This window comes from the organism of the source record quoted next, unplaced genomic scaffold (genome assembly GCF_019419815.1).
Source record: "Pyrus x bretschneideri cultivar Hongxiangsu unplaced genomic scaffold, Pyrus_bretschneideri_v1 Contig18, whole genome shotgun sequence".
Taxonomy (NCBI): domain Eukaryota; kingdom Viridiplantae; phylum Streptophyta; class Magnoliopsida; order Rosales; family Rosaceae; genus Pyrus; species Pyrus x bretschneideri.
Window position 1 is genome coordinate 6,732,449 of NW_025999479.1, and position 21,688 is coordinate 6,754,136.

Here is a 21,688-nt window from a genome sequence, read left to right on the forward strand (position 1 = left end):
ACATTTGATTGGCTCTTTCCCATTTGGCAAAATGTTCCATTTCTTGAGCAATGCTTCCATCAACTAAAGTTGTTGGTTGAGGAGTCTTGAAAGCAACGTTGAACTTGAGCATCCCAAAGTTCATTTCAATATGTTGCTTCCAAGTGTTGAAGTTGTTACCATTCAACTTCTCAATGTTAGCAAGGTTAAGCATACTAAACCCTGCATCATGAGACATTTGGATTGAAAATTCATGAGTATTGTAAACAAGAACTAGTCTTAATTGTCTTGTCACACTTAAACTATAAAACCAGTTACACCCAATTTGGGCAAGACACTGTCCATAAAGCATATGAATTTCAACTTCATTGCATAGGCCAAGTACAAAGGACATAATCTTATGTAATACTACACATTTAGGCAAGAAGAATCACATAAGTACTTGATTTCATCACTTACTATACATCAATTCATAACAATCCCAGTAAATAAATCTCTTTGGAAATTTCTTACGGTAAATTACATAATACTCCTTCAAGTTTAAGGTCTATTACAACCTTATACAACATCTTTAAAATATTTCACTTTCATACCTCACCAACTATTTTATTTCAGTATAATATCTCTGTTACATTTTCCTTCCATCGATCTCTTAAGAGCTGAAGTGGCTGTCACATGTGTGCCAGTAGCAAAAAAATAATTTTTTAATTTAAAAAAAAAAAAAAAAAAAAAAAAAAAAAAAAACTGAAAAACCCAGAACCCACCCCACCTTCCCTGTAACCCTTCCCCACCCCTCTTCTCCCTCCCAAGCCGAGCCTTCCAACCACCTCCCTCTCCTTCCCTTCAACCCTTATTTTTGGGCAGTGGTTTTCTCCAGAACAAACAATACAATTGCGAGTGCAGTGGATTTAACGGAGGTGTGCATATAGTGGTGCAAGAGGATCTTGTACGGCTTGACAGATATGGGTCAGGTGCGGATTGTTCAGGCGCGTCTGGCAACCGTAGGTGGTGGACAGCGGCGGCGAGAACTGATTGCAGTGATGCGGGACAGAAGCGGTGCAGCAAGGATGGCGTCGGATCAGGTGTGACACGGTCTGAAGCAGTAGCGGAATGCGAGTCGGATCTAGCCCTCGATCAGATTTCTAAAACAGAGGGCCGACAGGTTTGCGGATGCCGGTTGCAGGAGGTCGTGTTCTGGTTTTTCTAGTTGCTGCGCTAGCGTGGGTGGATGGTGAGGCGCGCAACAGACTGGTATGGAGTATGGACGGTCTAGGTTGAAGGTGTGACGTGGCTCGGCTTTAGCGTGGCTCTGGCGCGGTACGGCTCCAGCGGCAGCGACGTCAACTGGCTCTAGTGCGGCCCCTGCTCCGATTGCTACCAGCAATCTGACCCGGTTTTCAACCCGGCCGGATCTTCCATCTACAGCCAGCTCTTGGGCTCGATTAACAAAATCACGTTGGATGCGGACACGATAACGAGGGATTAGGTGAAGAGAGTGGAGAAGAGGGGTGGGGAGGGGTTGCGGGGAAGGTGGGGGTGGGTTCTGCGTTTTTCAAATTTATTTATTTATTTATTTTTTTTCGAGAAGATTCAGGTTTAAAAAAAAAAAAATTTTTTTTTACCCCACGTGGTATAAATATGGCAGCCATGTTAACTCTTTACGGATCAATAGATGAAAAATGTAACGGATGTACTATATTGAAATAAAATAGTAGATGAGATATGAAAATGAAATATTTTAAAAATGTTTTATAGGATTGTAATAGATCTTAAACCTGGAAAGATATTATGTAATTTACCGTCAATTCTCAAAATTCGACACATATTCCCATACATATATTTTTGATGCTAATATCATTTGCTGCACCGCGCATTAGTGCAGACTCTATGATAGTTTGACCATATCTCGAGTATTATTGAAATAATATGAACTACACTATCAAAACATAAAAAAAAATAAAAAAACCATGATTATATTTTGCTTTACAGATTAATGGATCTGGCATAAACCAAAAATAAACATCAGGTTATATTTGATCTCACAAATGTATTAACAGCAGCGGAAAGTTCATTATGATCATCATACATATATATGTATAACATAATTAGGTTTGAATGGACTGGCTCTGATACCACATCTAAACCTTTTAGAGATCGATACCTTAAAACCAATGCATATTAGTGTTCAGTAAATCTACGTTGTGCATATGGTCATTAAATGAACATGCATTAACCCTAAATAGTTGTATATAAGGCTAACAACCTAACCTGAGGTTGTAGCCATCTTTAGCACTTGATGAGTTAATTCCTACGAGAAATATTAGCCTTCTCCTCTCCTGTGATCACATTAGAATTCTCTGGTTTTCAATGGGACAAACCAATCTATATGGAACAAAGGATATATCACTGTGAAAAGGGACCAGACATATATGTATGCATTGCAACTGCTTCCTCCCATTAAGTGAGCGGTTGCAATCAGTTGTCAAAGAAACCATAACAGCATCATTCTAATTTTCAAATTAGTTTCTTATATTTTTCCTCCAAATGGTTGTTATCCGGTCACAACCCTAAATAAAGTCTTACTTTATATATAGCTCATGTTACTTGTGTTATTGCACGACTTGGTGTTTGATCATGCTCACTGAAGAAAACCTTACACCCTCAACTAAAATTTCATTATCATTAGCCCCTCAACTTTAATCCAACTGGAGAAATGGTTTCTCAACTTTAACCCAATTTGAGCAATGGTCCCTCAACTCTAACTGAATTGTAGCAATGGTTCTTCCAAAATAACTCATTTTGACAAAATTCTAACGAAATTGATGAAAAAGATCATAGCTATACATTTTGATGAGTTGATGGACTAATGGTCATGAATTTTTAGTTGAGAGACCATTGTTTCAATTTGATTAAAATTGATAGACCATTGCTACAATTTACTCTTTTTACTTCGAACATGACTAGCATTGGTTCATCATGCCAATGAAATTACGCATCATGCTACTCGTTTTGTATTTGAAATTTACGATAATAGGAATTCAAACTTGAATGTAGATGTAGCTCAAAAAATTGGACTTATGCGGCCTAGTTTTATCTTTAACAAAGGGGTAAAGTTGTCTTTGAATAAAACATGCAGCAAACCGGGGGAAAGTCGATTTCTTCCCAAAGTTGTGCTGCAAACCGGTCCAAATTAAAAACCCTCAAAAAGCAAGAAGCTGAAAAACCCTGAATTTTGGCAAGCATACAAATTGGAACAAGAACCAGAGTGTTTTGTACAGAAATGTTTCGAAGAAGATTCCTCTCGTTTCCTTTGGTAATTGGAGCAGCCGTGTAAGCCCATATCTTTACAATTCAATTCGAGTTTGTTGATTTTTCAAAATCGAGCAATACCCTTTGCGTCGCACTGTGTTTATCAGCTGTCCTGCACCTTCTTTATCTCTTAGAACGCTCCATTTGATCTTTTGGGTTTGTGCCAGATTCATTTGCAGATGCATACATTATATTTTCGTTGATTATTTCGTATTTTTTTAACTACCATTATTAGGTTCCTTTGATTGTAAAAACTGCCGAATCATTCACTAATTGTGTTTTTGTTCCAGTATTTGGTTTGGTTTAAAACTGATTGCTGTGAATACTTTAAGAGTTTAAGTAGTTTACTTGGTCTGTATATTGCCTGCCTTAAGTTCTGACATTGTTAATTTTTATAGTCGATTTATAGTCAATTCGATATGTAAAATGGTAGGAAACGGCAATGTGGGAGTTTGGAATATGCAATAGTCACGGATAATCGATATTAAGGGAAAACAAATCTTTATGTGGTGTTTGTTATTGTTTATCATGGGCTTCATATTGCTAGAAGGCGAGACATTTGTATTTAGAGAGCTAAGACATGAGACGTTCCTTCTTTGAGACGCTTCATAGGTAATCAACTAATTCATAATGTAGCTTTCAATGCTGCGTTCATTAGGACAGCTATGTTCAGGTCATGAGTAGGTTCTACAATGACAAACATTGTTTCCAGCAACCCTCTTTTTCTCAAGTGTCGATTGTTTTGCTTCGTTTATTTATAAGTTTTAGTTTGTTTCGTCATTTGCCTTTCCTTACATTTTGTAATGGTAATTTAGGAGCCAGGTTTTGATATAAGGATCTGCCTCTTAAAAGGATCTCAAATTGATATCCGAGATCCTAACATGATGAGTTATTTTAAACCCTGCATGAAATTAATGTATTCAAAACTGCAACTGTCTTTTTAGTCCTATGGAAAAGTCTGGTCAGTAACAACTTCGTGCAGGTTTCATTTTCTTATATCCATTCACGAGGCATATAATTTATTTGATAGTATGGAACCACTAGATCCTCTATGAAGTCAATGAGAGTCTATAGCCTGTCTTTCATTCTGGCATCTATTTACTGGATTGGTGAGGCTTCTCTCTCGCGATACAAGTACTTCTGTCTCTGTGTTTGTGATTGGTTTTTTAACTTCTTAACTGCAATCATAGGCTTTTAGGCTTGTTTTCTTTCTTCTATCCCTTCACTGTATTGCTGAGATTACTGAATTCTTGAGATAGGAATTACACGAGGTAGTAATAGGGAGATCTTGAAGCATTTGGGTACACAAAAAGTGCAGTGGATTTCATAGAAACAATTGAATTACTAAAAATAACTGCATCTCATTTACACTTTTTTTTTATTTTTTCAGATTGTGTATATTGTTCTTTTTACTACAGATATATACGAATGAAGAATCTGTAGATTGAATATATTTTCAGTAATTCCTTATTCTTCTTAATGCATTACATCCCATTTAATCTTGCTACTTTGTTTCCTCTCCTTTGTGTATAGTGAAAATTATCTGACATCAAGACTAGGAGACCTTCAGTCATCTAGGTCTAGTTGATTGTTAATGAGAGAATCTTTAAAAGAATTGCATTTCGTATCAGATAGCAGTTAGTGCTTAGTTTCTTTTCTTGGCTGAAATTTCAGCTGTGAATGTGCTAACAAAGTTTTACTGCTGGAATGTACCATTTTTTCTATTTAATGTAGCTTCCCGAGAGCCGTGGTACTTGGTATGCTGTTAGTGTACCTTAATATTTTCCCATCCAATTTTCAGTCAGTTATAGAAACTTGTATGTGAGTGATCTGATTAAGTGACATTCAAGCTAACCCGACAATTTTACATGAAATTTGCAGGATTGGAGTTGTTTCAGGCAAGGCAATATTTGGACCCCCACTTGATGAGTACTGGAAAAAGAAGCAGCAGGAAGACGTGGCGGCAAAGGAGACTGATGCAAGCTCAAATTAACCAATACTTTCTGGAACTTCTCATGTTCGGTTGTTTTGTAGAGGAGTATAGCGATGGGATGGGAATTGGTTATTAATTCATTTGTTCGCACTTAAACAGTAGGATCACGGCAACAGCTACAGCTACAGGTACTTTTTTGAACGCGTTACGCATGGGATCTCGGACATTTATTGTGATGGAAAACAGAATACTAAACAGGATTGGAAACCGATATCATTGAACTATCGATCATTAGTCTCGGCTCTTCAGGATGGAAGAATTCTGTATAAGACCAGTGCCATTGTCAGAGGAAATTCATTCTACTGGTTAACCATTCCATCCCTTCTCTGAGACGCCATTGTGATCGAGAGCTCAACGATATTGATTTCCGATCCTGTTACTATTCCGTTTTCCATCATGTTGAAACTATCACAGTGGAGGTACTCAAAACTAAGTACCTGCTGAATTGTATTTAATTTGTAACATTTCAATAAATACCTTTTTTTGAGCTTTGCTGATATAAAGAGGAAAATTGCCCTACTATATAAACTTCGTGCAGATTAATAATGAGCTTTCATGATGCTTCCAATAAGTCATTTCTTTCCCATTTTGCTTTGACACTATTATACCTTTATTCTGTCATACAATTGGGCCTTTGATTTATGATTATGATGATTTCATCGACAAAATTGTGTCGGTTTATTTATTAGATCGTAGATAACCAAACGACTTTTGATTTAAGTGAACTTTTGTAGGGATTAGTTTTCAACAATGACCTAAAAAAATGATCATTCGAATTATGAGAAATAGTTCAGAGGGGCCCATTCTTGTGGTTTGCGCCATCTGAAGTTACTAACTGGTTAGCGCATAAGTGCTTACGTATGTATAGTCTTTTAATTCAAATAGAGGGAAGCGAGAGTCAAAACTCTTGTTTAGAATTGGGGTGTAACCAAGCAAGTGATCGACGACTAGAACTCTTGCAAACCTTGACTACTTATGAAGAAGGGTAATTTCTTGGAAATAACATATTAATATTGACCTGTCTGTAGTCTAACCCCCCAACTGAATGCCAATTCTTTGCTGTTGTTTCTTCTTACCAACAAGGCAAGCAAGTTTCCATAATTGGATTGTATTATATAACGGGATTTTCTACCGTACTGAGTACGAGATATTTTTGGTGTTTTAACCAATAGATCTTTGTTTAAAAATACAAAAGTCAATATCTAACGGTTCAAATATCCAGCGTACGAGATTTTTGTTGGATAACTCATAGGTGCATGTGAAGGTAAAGTTTATGATTTTGAAGGAAACCCATCCTTTCTAGTCTTACCATTTTGTGGAGATTGTGAGGGATAAGTTTCCTTGAAGAGTAATCAACGCCTACGGACTGTCTATTATGTGCAAACACAGAGACAGAGATATAGTAGCATTGACAGAGGATTTTGCAGCAGCATATCTCACTACCTCAAGACCCCTCTGACCCTGTCCACGGTTTCCTCGTGAACAGAATTTACGCTTCTTTTCATCCCATCGTTTAATCTCTCCAACAAAAACTCCAAGAATGTCCCAACGGCTATCTTTCCTCTCGCCATCCACATTTCTTGCCTTCGAATGCATTGATAACCCCTGCTGCCTCAAGCCCTCATCTCTAGCTGGAATAGGAGCTCGAGTTTGATTTTGAAGGGCTCGCTTTGATTTTGAAGTGTTCGCCTTTGAAGTCGAATCCGTTAACACTTGGTGAGATGTTCGGATAAGAGTTTCAACCGCACCATTGCAGACAGACGACACCATGTCTCTCACTTTGGTTTCATGCTTGGGGCTAGTTCACCCAGAGAGGATGTCATCATAGGTGTGGATACAATCGCCAATCAAGACTCTGAACTTTTCGCCTGAAACCACATTCACCCATCTCGGAACATCGTTCGTTTCTTGACACATAATCGCCAATACTCGGGGAACTGTTTCCGCCACACTTGCCATCTGCATACAAAGCTAATACCAAATTCCTAGAAAAACTTCCAACAACAGAAGCAAAACCCGACCCGGCCTTGGTAAAAAGCTTATCCATAACCTGGCCTGTAAAGCTTGAACCACCAGAAAGTTCACCATCCCCATCACGTGCTGTTTTCGATTGATAACCCCGCAATACCCCCAAAGTTACAGCCTGTGTGACCGTAACAACAGACTCCGAAAACTCATCACACCTAGCGATTTTCGATAATTGCTTCAAACTATATTCGGAATTTTATCAGAAACTAAAGTCCCTAAAGGCCTTAAACTTCTCTTTCTTTTCTGAGATACTGAAGGAAAATGATAAACCCTATACACACCATAACCGGAGAAGCCTAAAGCGGCCGCTACAACGAGCCACTTCTTCCTTTTCAGGGCTATTGTATTTTGTGAATGGTATATTCATCATAAAACAATCAGGTACAAGAGATAGCAATATATATGTGCTAGAGGGAAGAAAACAAGACTACCTATCCCTCCTTGATTTACGTCTAAAGCTAACAAAAAAGAACAAATAAGACACATCCCTTGAATTAAGGGAATTGACAAGACAAATAAGACAAATTGAGGAAATTGACAACAAGAGACACATCCCTTGAATTAAGGGAATTGACAACACTATCTATCACCCTAAAAACCTTTGTACGGTGAACATGCAACCTAACCTAACCCTAGTTGCCATTCTTTCTTCCGATACTCCCCCTCAAGTACTAGGATCAAAGGGATTAATTGATCCAAGCTTGAACAAAAGACGTTGAAAATCAGCAGAGGGTAATCCTTTTGTGAAAATATCCGCAAGTTGATCATGACTGCGCGTGTAGTGAGTGTCGATCACCTTGGACTGAACTTGATTTCTGACGTAGTGACAATCAACTTCAATATGTTTAGTTCCCTCATGGAATACAGGATTCGATGCAATGTGCATCGCGGCCTGATTATCACAGTGTAGGGACATGGGTTGTTGATGAGGAAAACCTAAAGTCAACAGAAGGCTTTTGAGCCAAATAAGTTCACAAGCAGTGGACGCCATAGCACGATACTCTGCCTCTGCACTAGAGCGTGCAACAACACTTTGTTTCTTGCTTTTCCAGGTAACTAGGTTGCCTCCCACAAACGTACAAAACCCAGCGGTAGACTTGCGATCGAGAGAATTGCCTGCCCAGTCAGCATCGGTATAGCCTGAGATCTGAGTGTGACTATTGTTGCGCATAAGAATTCCTCTACCAATGGAACCCTTAAGATAACGTAGCACACGATGAACAATCTTCAAATGATCCATGCTTGGAGAGTGCATAAACTGGCTAACAATGCTAACAGCATATGATATATCAGGACGTATGATAGTTAGATAAATGAGTTTGCCAACCATTCTTTGATAGTAACTTAAATTGGGAACTGGATCACCGTGAGTTTTTAGCTTCAAGTTGCTATCCAAGGGGGTATGAGCAGGCTTGCAATCTGTCATTTTTGCTTCGTGAAGAAAATCCATGACATACTTGCGTTGGTTGAGGAAGAAACCCTTGTGAGAGTGTGCCATCTCGATGCCCAGAAAGTATTTGAGAGTGCCAAGATCCTTGATAGCAAACTTGTTGATGAGATACTGTTTAAGAGCATTAATCTCTGACATATTATCACCTGTCACAATTAGATCATCAACATAAATAAGCACAACTAGTTTACCCACTAAGCTGGAACGAACAAATAGGGAAGAATCCGCAATACTTCGACAAAAACCAACCCTTTCCAAAACATGACTAAGCTTGGCATACCATGCACGTGGACTTTGCTTGAGACCATAAATGGATTTATGGAGTTTGCACACCATTTCTGGATTGTTTGATTGAGGATGACCTGGGGGTAGCTTCATGTAAACCTCTTCTTCAAGTTCACCATGCAGGAAAGCATTTTTAACATCCATTTGAAAGAGAGGCCATGCATTGTTAATTGCAACCGACAACAATACTCTAACAGTGTTCATTTTTGCCATCGGAGCAAATGTCTCTTTATAATCGACGCCATAGGTTTGTGTAAAACCTCGAGCAACCAAGCGAGCCTTATTCCTTTCGATTGTGCCATTTGAATGAAACTTAGTTTTGTACACCCAACGACTCCCCACTGCCTTCTTTCCTTTTGGAAGTTTCACTATAGTCCATGTGTTATTTTCATGGAGGGCTTGAAGCTCCTCTGCCATAGCATTTCTCCACTCACTGAAGATTGGCTTCTTGAAAACTTTGAGGTTCTCGAGCTTCATTAATGGCACTTAGGAATGTAGCAAAAGAAGATGAGACTTTGCTATAATCAATAACATCAGTCACGGGATACCTGGCAGTGTAGGTCACATAATCATGCAACTTGGATGGAAGTTTCCTCTCTCGTGCAGGATTGCGACGAACTGTAGGAGATTGAACTACAGGTATTTGAACAACATCATGGTTGGAAGGATCACTGGAGGGTGCAGTGTGAATCTCCGATGAGGAAGGGTTTTCATCTTCAAGATGTTCCACCGAGTGAAGGTTAACATCATCCGGCACATGATCACTAGGAGTGCATGTTGCATCTTCTCCGTTTGGATATGGAAAAGGAAATAAGTCCATCAAATGCTCCCCCTGTCTAGAGTAATCCAGTGATTGTGAGAAGTAAGGAACATGTTCTTCAAATTTAACATCCCTTGAAACAACCATTTTTCTAGTTGTTGAATTATAGCACTTGTAACCTTTTTAGGTAGATGAATAACCTAGAAAGACACATTTGGCAGCCCTTGGGTCTAGCTTGTCACGATTTTGAGTTTGAATGTGAACAAAGCATGTACACCCAAAGACTCGCAAATGGGAAAAGTTGATCTTTCTATTTTTCAAGACCTTATAAAGTGATTTAAAATTCAACACTTTACTAGGCAATCTATTGATGAGATATGCCGCAGTAAGGACTCCTTGAGACCAAAACTTCTTAGGCACATTCATGTGAAACATAAGAGCTCTAGTCTTCTCAAGTAGATCTCTATTCTTCCTCTCGGCCACCCCATTTTGTTGAGGTGTTCCAACACAGCTTGTTTGGTGTAATATACCATGCATGCTCAAGTAGTGTGACATGTTATGAGACATATATTCTGTGCCGTTATCTAATCGTAAAATATGAATTTTTGAAGCAAATTGGGTGGCCACAAGTCTATGAAAATCTTGAAAAACTTCCATCACTTCACTTTTAAATTTCAAAAGATACAACCAAGTAATCCTTGTGAAATCATCCACAAAAGTTACAAAATATTTGTATCCATCAAAAGACTCTATAGTTGGTCCCCAAACATCGGAATGCACGATTTCAAAAGGGTTACTAGCCCTAGACAAAGAGGAAGTAAATGGTAATCTAGTAAACTTAGAAAAATGACAAACATCACAAGGACTTGTAACTTTGCACATATTTGGGAACAAGGTGGATAGAACTTTTTTAGAAGGATGTGCTAGACGTTGGTGCCAAAGTTGTTGTTCTTGAGCTAAGCTTGAAGTGACTTGAAAAACCTTGGGAACTTAAATATGCTTGGAAAGATAGTAGAGACCATTTAAGAAAAATCCTTCACCAATCGTCTTCTTGGTGACTACATCCTGAAAGATCACATTTTTGGGAGAGAAAATGGCAAGACAATTTAATGAGTTTGTGATCTTGCTAACAGATAAAAGTTGAAAAGGGAATGAGGGAACATAAAGAGCCTCAGACTCGACATCACTTGAGATCAAATGCATTTTTCCTTTTCCCACAACCATAGCATTTTTTCCATTGGCAACTGACACTTGAGATGGAATAGAAAATTTTTCAAATTTATGCAAGTTTGTAGACTTGTTAGTCATATGATCAGTGGCTCCAGAATCTATAATCCAATAATCATGCACATTACCAATGTTGAGAGCAGTTGAGAAGGAGTGTAAGATACCTGGGATGTCCCTTTGTACCACGCCTTCATTTCCAGCCAGGAAGCCAGCAAACTGTCCTAGTAGTGCAGTTTGATTGTTGTCACACTGATTTAGTGGTCCTTCACTATCTCCAAGACCTTGTTTCTTGTGAAGAAACATAGCAAACTCGTTGATCAGTGCAGCTGGATTAGTGGTGAACTTCAGTGCTCCATCAGAAGAAGTTGTGGCAACATGATTTGCCTTGTAAGAAGGGTTGTACGAGCCTTTCGAGACACCTTTGTTATCCCTAGGAAACTTTGGTTTTAACTCTGGATGAAGAATCCAGCATCGGTCTCTTGAGTGCCCACCAGCATCACAATGGCTACATTTTAAGCCAGTTTTCTTTCCTTTGTAGCCTCTCTCCTCACCAAGTATTTGGTTAGAGAAGTAAGCCCTAGCTTCTGGTATATTTGCCTTCATGTCCAAAGTCATGACTTTCCTTCGAACCTCTTCTCTTTGAATTGTGGCACACACACTTGAAAAAGAAGGCAGGTCGGGATTCATGAGGATATGGCTTCGAAGATCTTCGAATTCAAGGCTCAGGCTTGCTAGGAGTTGGAATATTTTGTCTTCCTCAGCTCTTTTAGTTAGCACAGCAGCGTCGATGGTGTGTGGTCGATACACATTCAGCTCGTTCCACATAGTGGTCAGCTTTCCAAGATGTTGCACAAATGGCTTCCCTTCCTGTTGCAAACCAGCAATGTCCTTCTTTAACTGAAACACTCTAGCCGCATTGTTCTGATTTCCATACATTTCCTTGAGATTTTTCCAAAGAGTCATGGAGGATTCAGCATAGCTAAAAATTTCTGCAATCTTACGATCCATGGAATTGAGTAGCCACGACATGACCAACTGGTCTTTGCATAGCCAAGCATCATACTCCGGTGAGGTAGTCTCAGGCATTGGAATAGCACCATTAACATAACCAAGCTTTGATCGTCCTCCCATAGCAAAAGAAACTGCTATCTCCCATGGAAGATAGTTAAACTCATTTAGCAAGACAGAACTAAGACGTTGATTTGGGTTGATATCAATATCTGAGTGTGGTGATGGTGGAGTAGCATGAAAGCCGTCTCCTTCCAAATTTACTAAGCTTTCTTCTGCCATGATTGAAGGACAAGAAGCTCACAAATCTCTCAAGAGAACACCACAGAGATAGGGCGGTTAGGGTCACTGCTCTGATACCATATTGTATTTTGTGAATGGTATATTCATCATAAAACAATCAGGTACAAGAGATAGCAATATATATGTGCTAGAGGGAAGAAAACAAGACTACCTATCCCTCCTTGATTTACGTCTAAAGCTAACAAAAAAGAACAAATAAGACACATCCCTTGAATTAAGGGAATTGACAAGACAAATAAGACAAATTGAGGAAATTGACAACAAGAGACACATCCCTTGAATTAAGGGAATTGACAACACTATCTTTCACCCTAAAAACCTTTGTACGGTGAACATGCAACCTAACCTAACGCTAGTTGCCATTCTTTCTTCCAATAAGGGCAAATTCGACACCGTTTTTCGCTAATTGCAGGTCCATCAAGAATTCGAAAATATTCTGATATCTGCTTCAAAATTTCACCAGCTATTTGGTTTAGTTGAGAAAAGAAAGCATCAAGATTCTGTTATTTCATGGATAGCAAACACAATGGTCATTTGGGTTTTTCAACAAACTGTTGAGGGTCTTTTTATCCCAAGTTGCAAGACTATGTCACGGAGAGAGAGTCGAACCTGTGAAAGTGAGAAGGGGATGTGTTATGAATTGTAATTGATTTCCTTGATTACACTTTAGTTAATTGAATTAAGGGTGTAGTCAAACTCGGATTTGAAAAGATTTTAAAGGACTTTAAAATCGTAGTGTAGTCAACTAAATGATTTTAAACCCAATAAACCGAAAATGTGGGAGGTTTTGAGCTTGATGCTCCAAGCTAGTGAGTTTGCTTGAGTGTGGCCACAGGCAGGGTGAAATTCCCCATAGCCTCTTTGGGCCCAGAATGGATAGATAATCATGGTTTGCCACTAGTTGTCCCTCTTTTTAAAAGAAAAAGAAACATTAAAAGATTTTAAAGGATTTTAGAATCCATGCAAATCTAGGTGTAGTCCATTGAGATTTTATTAGAGATTTTAAAGTCCATCTAGATCTAAGTGTATTCAGAAAATTAAGATTTTGAAGGATTTCAATAAGTTGTGGATTTTGTGGGATTTGAGAGCAATAAGTATATATAACCAAGACCAAAAAGAATCCGACCTCACCACATAGGATTTCAAATATTTTTCCATCTGGGCAGTCCTCAAATCTCTACCAACCCCAGCCACACAGATAGTGACGCAGACAAGTCGACGAACACCAATCAAGAAATGTTGCATGACTATTGCCTCTAGCTTCTCTAAAAATGTTGTCAAAATTGATGGCGAAACAAATTCCAACGACAAGGATGGGGATGAGGCTGATTTTTTGAAGGTTGTTGCAATTGTCGGCGAACTGAACATTTGCTAAATAAATTAAAAAAACAAATTGAATGAACAAAATAAAGGGCATGCTTTGATGATGGTCGTTGGTGTCGTAGGCAGTGCAAAAAAATTCACCATAGATTGTTGATGTATCAATTGAGAGAGAGATGGAGTTGTAATGGTGTGAAAGGGGACACGAAGAAGGAAGGGATAAAATGGCTATCAAGTATAGAAGGTCAAGGGAAAAAGAGGTTTTTTTATTTTATTTTTTAAAGAAAAACATTATATGAAAATCCACCACAATCCATCAAAATCTACAAACCAAGTCCATCTAATTCTTTAAAATCCGGATGTAGTCAATTAAGTTTTAAAAGAAGATTTTAAAAGACTTTGAAATCATGGTGTAGTCAACTTAAGATTTAAGAGGATTTTGAAGAATACATTCAAATCCAGCGGTAGTCGATTAGGATTCTAAAAAGTCCATTCAAATATGTAGGTATTTGAAAATGTCATAGATTTTGAAGGATTCCTTCTTCTTTTTTTTCTTTTTTGGTGAAAAGTTGTTTTATTCCAACACAATAATTACACAAGAAAAGGCCTAGATACATACACATAAACAAAAAGAAGGACCTCAGAAGCAACTAAAGAGTCCAAAACAAAGAAAACATTGAAACAAACCCTAGCCGCTTCAACCCGTCGTCGCCAAAAAGCCGCTTACCAACCAACAGAAACGAACGTTCCCTGCACACACCTGAAAACAAGCTGAACAGAGCCCCAAAACTAGAAGAAAACTGAGTGAAAACAGAACCCCAAAATAAATCCCCAAACATCGCCAAGCACCACACCGGTAGCTGCCATACATCGAAAGAAGCTAGTAGGAAGAAGCAACAAAGTGAAACCCAAAACGAAGGAAGCCAATGGGAAAGAGCAACGTACTAGCAACAGTGCCATCAAAAGCAATCCCAAGGAAGGAGGTGGTGTGAACACCCGAGCAAAAACTTTACACACCTTTAGGGTAAAACGCGAAAAATTGCGATACAAAGATGTCGAAGCCAAAGCAGGATGTGAAGTTGAAGAAGAATGGGGCTGATTGGGTTAAAGATGGAGTAAAGTGTTGAGGAAAGTGGAGGAAAAATGAGAAAAAGATGGAGAGAAGATGCAAGAAAGGGAAAAAGGAAGAAACGGTAGAAGGAAAAAAAGGGAAAAAAAGTGGAAGGAAGGAAGAAGGAAAGTGGAAGGGAGAAAAAAGGGGGAAAAGTGGAAAGGAAGTGGAAGGGAGAAGGAAACCAGGGAAAAAAGGGGCTACAGACAGAGAAATCAAGGGCACAAGAAGTTGGAAAAAAGTGGCGATCAGGCCCTTGGAGAGGGGGAAACAGAAGCTCAGGGAGAAGGAAAGGAAAAGAAAAATGGGAAAGGAGAAGAAAATGACTGCCACTGACCTTGGCCATGGCTAGGGTCGGCGGCTGCGGAAAGGACGAAACGGGGAACACTCAAACACTAATGAGAAAGGCTCTCACAAGGAGAGAAAAGCTCTCACAACTGGAGAGAAGCTTTGTAATTTTTACATGGGCTTTTGGAGGGATTTCTTTAAGTAAAGGATTTTGTAGGATTTAGGAGTGAATTTTATGCATAACAAAGGCTACAAGAATCTCATCTTCCCCCTTAGGATTTCTTTTCAAGCTTCAGTTTGACTTTTCTCTCCCAAGTCGATATAAGCACCAAATTGAACTCTGGGACCTTTCTTCTTTATTGTGTTCTTGGGTCCTACTCTTTCTTGGTATGCATTTGTTAAGTGATCAATTTCCATTTCTTTTAATTTTTTTTTATAGATGATTTTTCTGAAGATTATGGTTTGTGGGTTTTTCTCCTTTGATTTCAAAAACTATTTGTGAACAGTATGAGGTTTTTGTTGCGTGAAAAGTATGACGGTTTTGTTGTTGATTTTACGACACATCAAGCATTAACAATTGTTTATGGGGACACTTATGACCTCTCACCCACTTTTCTTCACAAAACCAACATTCCCCACGCTCCTTATTGCGTTGGACTTCATCGGGAGTTAGCTTCTTATAAGGGATAGTACTTATTCGTGGTCTATTTGGTACATCAGTGGTCACTGGAGGGACTGCAGGCTTAGAAGTGAGAGCTACTTGAGAATTAGTGTTTCGACTATCACTAAGTTTATGATCAACCTGAACAGCTAGAGCAATTGCTTCATGCACAGTGATAGGTTTAAACAACTTAACCTCATGCTTGATTTCCTTCTTCAACCCACCCAAGAAACAACTCTTCAAAAGAATAGGACCAACATCAGAGGATCGAGTACCAAGCTTACGAAATTCAAGGATGTAATCCTTCTGGCCTTGTTTGGCAGCTCGGACTGTACTGACTATTTATGTCGGATAGGATAAATAGCCACCGGATGGTACTGACTAAATTAGTCAGGCGTTTGGTGCAGTATCAGACTAATGACCGTATTATTTATACTGTGTTTGGTATTATACTAGATAGGAGGAATCAAACTTAAAATAAAATTTAAAAAAAAAAGTGAAATCATTTTTTTGTTCCCAGATCTCTCCGCACCCCCCAAACACCCTCCCTCTTTCTCCCTTTTTCTTCCCCGACTGCAGAAGAATCCCAAATAATTGTTCCCCAGCTCTCTCCGCCATACCCCCCCAAACTCCCTCCCTTTCTTTCCCATATTCTTCTTCCCCGACTGCAGAAAAATCCCAAATAAATTCAAATAGCCAGTTGCAGAAAAATCCCAAATTGAAATCATCTCTCCGCCGCACCATGTTTCTTTGCAAGACCCAGTTGCAGGGGAGGATGGCAAGTAGGTGATGAGGAAGGCCATAAGGAGAGGATGACGAGGAAGGTGACGAGCACTAGGAGAGTAGAGATGGCGAAAGAAAGCGGCGCAACAGAAGGCGATAGGGAGGACGGCGATGGTGAGAGAAGGCGACGGGGAGATGACAATGCTGACATAAGGTGACTGGGAGGACGACGATGGCGAGAGAAGGTGACGGGGAGAACAACGATGCCGAGAGAAGCGAGAAAGAGAGGGTCAAGTTCGCGAGAGAGGAGAGTGAAACCGACTAAATAATCCGAGCGTTTTGGTTGGTTTTATTAAGTAGGTGTATACTGTGTTAAATAAGCCGATCGGTTAAATTAATTCGGCGCTTATTTAGTACGAGTGAACGCCAAACACCCGAGTTCGTATAACTAATCCTATCCGATCCTTTATCCGATCTGCCAAACAGGACCTCAGTGTACCTGTTTGGCGGAGCTTGAATAAGGATTTGGTGCAGTCTTCAAACTTTGAAGGGCCAAATTCCTAGCAAAATTCTTTGGTGAATTCACTCTATATGGGAGTAGCTTGGAGGCAATCCATCCATCGAAACCAATGGAGGGCTTCGTTGTCCAAGTAAAAAGAGGCTGTGACCGCATGCTGATGTTTCGGTACAGAATAGTAGGTGAAGTATTGCTCCACCTTATAGATCCAAGCGAGCGGGTCATCATCGTCATCGAAACATGGGAAATCCATGCGTTGATGCCACTGAGGTCGAGGAGCGAACCCTCCACCATCGAAATTCTTATGCTGATGAGGGCAAGGAGTGTCTAAGCTTCAACGATCGGTGTCCTCAGCAATGATCGGAGGAGGAGGCACCGGATCGGAGATCAGAGGATGAGTATCACCAGAAGAAGTTCCCCCACCGTTGAAAGCAAGTTCACGGCGGAATTGTTCAAGGCCCACTGCTAATTTCGTATCCATGGCCATAGCATGACTAGACAAAGCAGTGGCGATGGTTGATTCCAACGAGGTGGAGCGAGCATCGATGGAGAATTCCAGAGCAGTGAGACGAGCATCTATGGCTTATTTGAGAGAGATGTTGGTGGAGCGTGGCATACAAGAGGGAGACCAGGATCAAAATGGATGATACCAATGTTATGGGGACAAAATAATTATATCGTTAGGGCAAATCTTAGTCTTTCCCTAGAACATAGCTATGTATTTCAAAGATTTGTGATTTAACTTCCAACACTAACTAATTATAAGATTAATTATATAATTGTATAAGATAGTCATTAGGTGCCGTAATTTATCTCTCTTATCTCATAATAATTAACTTCACAAACAAGCTACTGGCAACAGACGACACCGCCGCTCTCGTATCTCCTCTACACCTTCTCATACATGCATTACATGTATATACAGCGATCAATTAGAACTGCAGCAAATGCTGCTATCTCCTTATTGTAACAAAGGAACTGCAAATTGTTCATACATGTTCTGAGTAGAAGAAGAAGATGGAGATAATTTACCAACCCTACATCGATCCGGAATTTGAATACCTCATTGAAAGAATCTACCCTCCATGGTATGTATATGAACTTCATCAACTTTGTGTTGGAGAATGCTGGAGGAAATCATATAATTGGTCTACTTATCTAATTAATTAGTCTATATTTTATCTTGTTGGTGGGTGAAAGACATGGGTTATGGAAATTCTTTATTCATTTATTTTTGTTAGTTGGGTTTTGTTTTTTATTGGCAAAGTTTGACACCCAAAGACTCAAAACCAAGGGCATAGTAGCTAGTATTGGATACCAATTTGCAATACTGATATGCCAAAGTTATCGACAAGGTACCTATAGGTTAGTTACCAGCGACCGCAGATTGGCTTGGGTACTGAACAAATATTTACCCTCAAATAATAATGTATGATACGTGCCATGATCAATGATGATCATTAGAAACTAAAGACTAAACACTTATTAATGAGCTTTTAATCTAATTTTAAGTGATTAGAAACCACACCCACTACAGTAAGCCCAACTTGACCTGCATATAAATAAATAAAGAGGATAGCAGCTGGAGAATTTAAAGTATGAGGGAAACTCTGTTCTCTGATGCCCACCGAGAGGAGGGCCACTAGGAAAGTAGAAAATATCAAATATTAGTTGTTTCCAGAGAAGGGAGGCGGTAAGCTTTTGTTTGTTGTCGTCATGTATTTTCCTTTTGCATTTCAGTTTCCACGCCAGAGTTAACAGTTCCATGCACGTTCTCATCTTTGTTAAAACTTGTCTATCCATATGCAACAAAGTTCCTGCCATGCAGTGGCAAAACCCTAACCAGATGACGTCATCTAGTTGTAAACAAACCATAAAACTGTGTTTTTTTTCTTTAACTGATAATTTGCAGGTTGACAGTGCAAACAAGCACTGGATTTTATTGGAAATGGTCCAAGTTTTGACAGATCTTGACCTTGTTATTTCCAAATCATACATATCCTCCGATGGTGGATGGTTTATGGATGGTAATTATTCTCCCTAATCCACCTTCAACATTCTTAAAATACATATGCAGTCCTTTTATTATATTCTAATAATATCATCCGATTTTATTGTATAAAACTAAATGCTTCTGAATATCCCTATTTGTTCGTATTAATCGAAAAATTGGATTTAATTCTTATAACCTTCTGAGATATGAGCGAGTCATCCACGAGTACTTGTGTGCCGGATTTTCATGTGGGTCAGTGTTCCACGAAACGGACCAACTCGGCAACAAAATCACTGACGAAAGCCTCATACTATATATACAGCAGGTTTCCTCCCTCCCTCTCTCTCTTTAGTCTCTTCTCGTTTTTCCTCTCTCACAATCAAAGAAATTTTTGTGTGTTACATATATGTATTCATCTAAATTATAAACATTAAACTCGATATGTTCCAGTGAATTTATAACACCATGCATGTCGATAATCACATAGCAGTAAATTTTACTGAATCCGTTTTGTACTGATTTTAATAGCTTGGTGGTGCAATTTTGGTTCGTTAATCTGTCTATTTAAATGATACGTAGGGGATATCCAATAAAAATTGAAACGATACGTAGTAGATAGAGCCAGGCAGCTGCATGTGCAAAATAAAACGCATCATCTCTAGCATTTATTGTTATATAACAAATTTGATCATAATCACACGTCTCACATTCTCTAATTATCATACTCTTAGTTCTGTTCTTTTATTTGGTTTTAATGATAATATTTAACAAATTTTTCAGGCACTGTGTACTAGGAGAGGTGAGATTTCAAAGGAGGCGAGAGTATGCCTAAGAAGAGAAGTAACACTAGAACTGAAGGACTTGGCCTTAGAGATGACCAGCAAGGACCGACCGGGACTCATGTCCGAAATATCGGCAGTCCTTGTGGAGTTGGGCTGCAACATTACTGCTGCAATGGTTTGGACACACAGTGCCCGGGCAGCAGGCATTTTCTACATGGAAGACTGGTTTGAAGGGAGGGCCCATCACGGATCCAATTAGACTGGTTCATGTGCAGGAGCAGCTGGGGAATGTGATTGAGGCCCATCACAAGGACGGTGAGAAGAGGAGCGGAAAGCTGACCACCCCGGCTGGTGGCCACACCCACACGGAGCGGCAGCTGCACCAATTGATGTATGCCACCAACGATTACCAAAGTTGTCGTGGTTGTGACGGCGGTGGCAATAGTGCACGCAAGAAGGGCTGTGATCAAACCCATGTAAACATAGAGAGTTGTAAGGAGAAAGGATATTGGGTTGTCAACGTGAGAAGCCAAGACCGTCCCAAGCTACTGTTTGACACTGTGTGTGCCCTAACCAACTTGCAGTACGTGGTGTTCCACGCGGTGGTTTCCTCCAGGGGCACCATGGCTGATCAGGTACATACTTTTCATTGACCTAGTGCACGGCAACTGAAATCTTTCTCGTTGTATGGTGTGTGATGCTATTTAAATACGAATATCGCGTCACAGGAGTATTTCGTCCAGCACAAGGACGGATCCACATTGAACACAGAGAGTGAAAGACACAAGCTTACTCTATGCTTGGTTGCTGCAATCGAGAGGAGGATCCCACATGTATGTCCATTTATCCGACCATTGCATCTTACGATTCAAAAATACAATCTTTCTAGCATTACTTGTCCATATTATGGAAAACGGGAATTCTTGCAGGGACTGAGGCTGGACCTCTGCGCTAAGAATCGGATGGGGCTGCTATCCGACATCACAAGGGTTCTAAGAGAGTACGGGTTATCAATATCAAGAATCTCACTTGGAATACGCAATGAGAAAGCAGTAGGATCAATCTATGTCACAGATGCTCCAGAACACGATATAAGTCCAAGCACAGTGGAGCTGGTGATAAAAGAGATCGGAGAATCCGTTATCGCAGTTCACAAATCACAAAAGTGGGCTCTTGAGGGCTCCTCGTCAAGGACGAGCCAGAAGGTAGCCAACAGAAGAGAAGAAGAAGAAAGACCAAGAATCTCACTTGGAAGCTTGGTCTGGTCACATCTGGAGCGACTTTCCAGCAGTTTTGGACCCCTCAGATCATAAGTTGCTGCTGAGTACTTGGTCCTTTAGTTTAATGTGTTGTACTGTGTGGTTGTGCCTGTAAATAAGTCTGTTGTCAGCGGTTAGCTTAGTTGATGTTTCACCTCCGTAGGTTTATTAACATCTATAACGTCCCACGTACTGGTACTGCAACACCATCGCTGCTGCAGCCACAACCATCATCAATACATCCCTAACACGTTTTATTTTCCCTCTGGTTGGACATTATCATTAATGTGTAACACATAGAAAAGATAATTCTTAGCTCCTTACGGTTGAAGAGTCATGTCTCTTTTGAGTGCAAATCGCAAGCCGACACACTAAAGTCAGTTGTACAAAGAACAAAACAAAACGTTGTACCAAAAAAAAAAAAAAAAAAAAAAGAACAGAGAGATGCCCCAAATAACAAACAGAGAAATCCCTAAAGCCGAAAAAAACTCAACTACAATAAACCTCCATAACAGAAGAAAAACAGGAGCAAATCACAGTAAAAGCTTCAGACCCGAAGCACCAAAAAAGGAATAAACAAACACAATCATACACTAGATGGTTTGAACCTTACCCTATTAGGTGAGGAGATATCGCCATTCTAGTAGGCATTCACCAAATTGTCAACTACATGTTAATTGAGGTTTAAACCA

At 39.6% G+C, this 21,688-nt stretch overlaps 1 protein-coding gene, 1 long non-coding RNA gene and 1 pseudogene across 2 annotated transcripts; 2 read left to right on the forward strand and 1 right to left on the reverse strand.

Annotated features, from left to right (window-relative positions):
* The first annotated feature begins 3,129 nt into the window (after positions 1–3,129).
* On the forward strand, positions 3,130–5,784 carry LOC125476220. Its single transcript, XR_007257534.1, has 2 exons — positions 3,130–3,309; positions 5,170–5,784. It is a non-coding gene; the product is annotated as an uncharacterized LOC125476220 (long non-coding RNA).
* A 4,334-nt stretch (positions 5,785–10,118) lies between these two features.
* Positions 10,119–11,744, reverse strand: LOC125476253. The gene is made up of 2 exons (XM_048582122.1): positions 11,196–11,744; positions 10,119–10,869 (listed from the first exon to the last, which is right to left on the reverse strand). The coding sequence occupies exons 1-2, from the start codon at positions 11,716–11,718 to the stop codon at positions 10,841–10,843; spliced, it is 552 nt and encodes a 183-aa protein (XP_048438079.1). The 5' UTR covers positions 11,719–11,744; the 3' UTR covers positions 10,119–10,840.
* A 5,994-nt stretch (positions 11,745–17,738) lies between these two features.
* Positions 17,739–21,259, forward strand: LOC103933823 (annotated as a pseudogene).
* The last annotated feature ends 429 nt before the right edge of the window (positions 21,260–21,688 follow it).

Bases quoted from the DNA above. Each gene is read 5' to 3' on its own strand.
- LOC125476253 (XM_048582122.1), bottom strand. From the start codon at position 11,718: ATGAATCCCGACCTGCCTTCTTTTTCAAGTGTGTGTGCCACAATTCAA. The intron at 10,870-11,195 runs GTATCTTACACT...GTGATCTTTCAG, and splicing joins GGTACAAAGGGACATCCCAG to GATGTAGTCACCAAGAAGAC.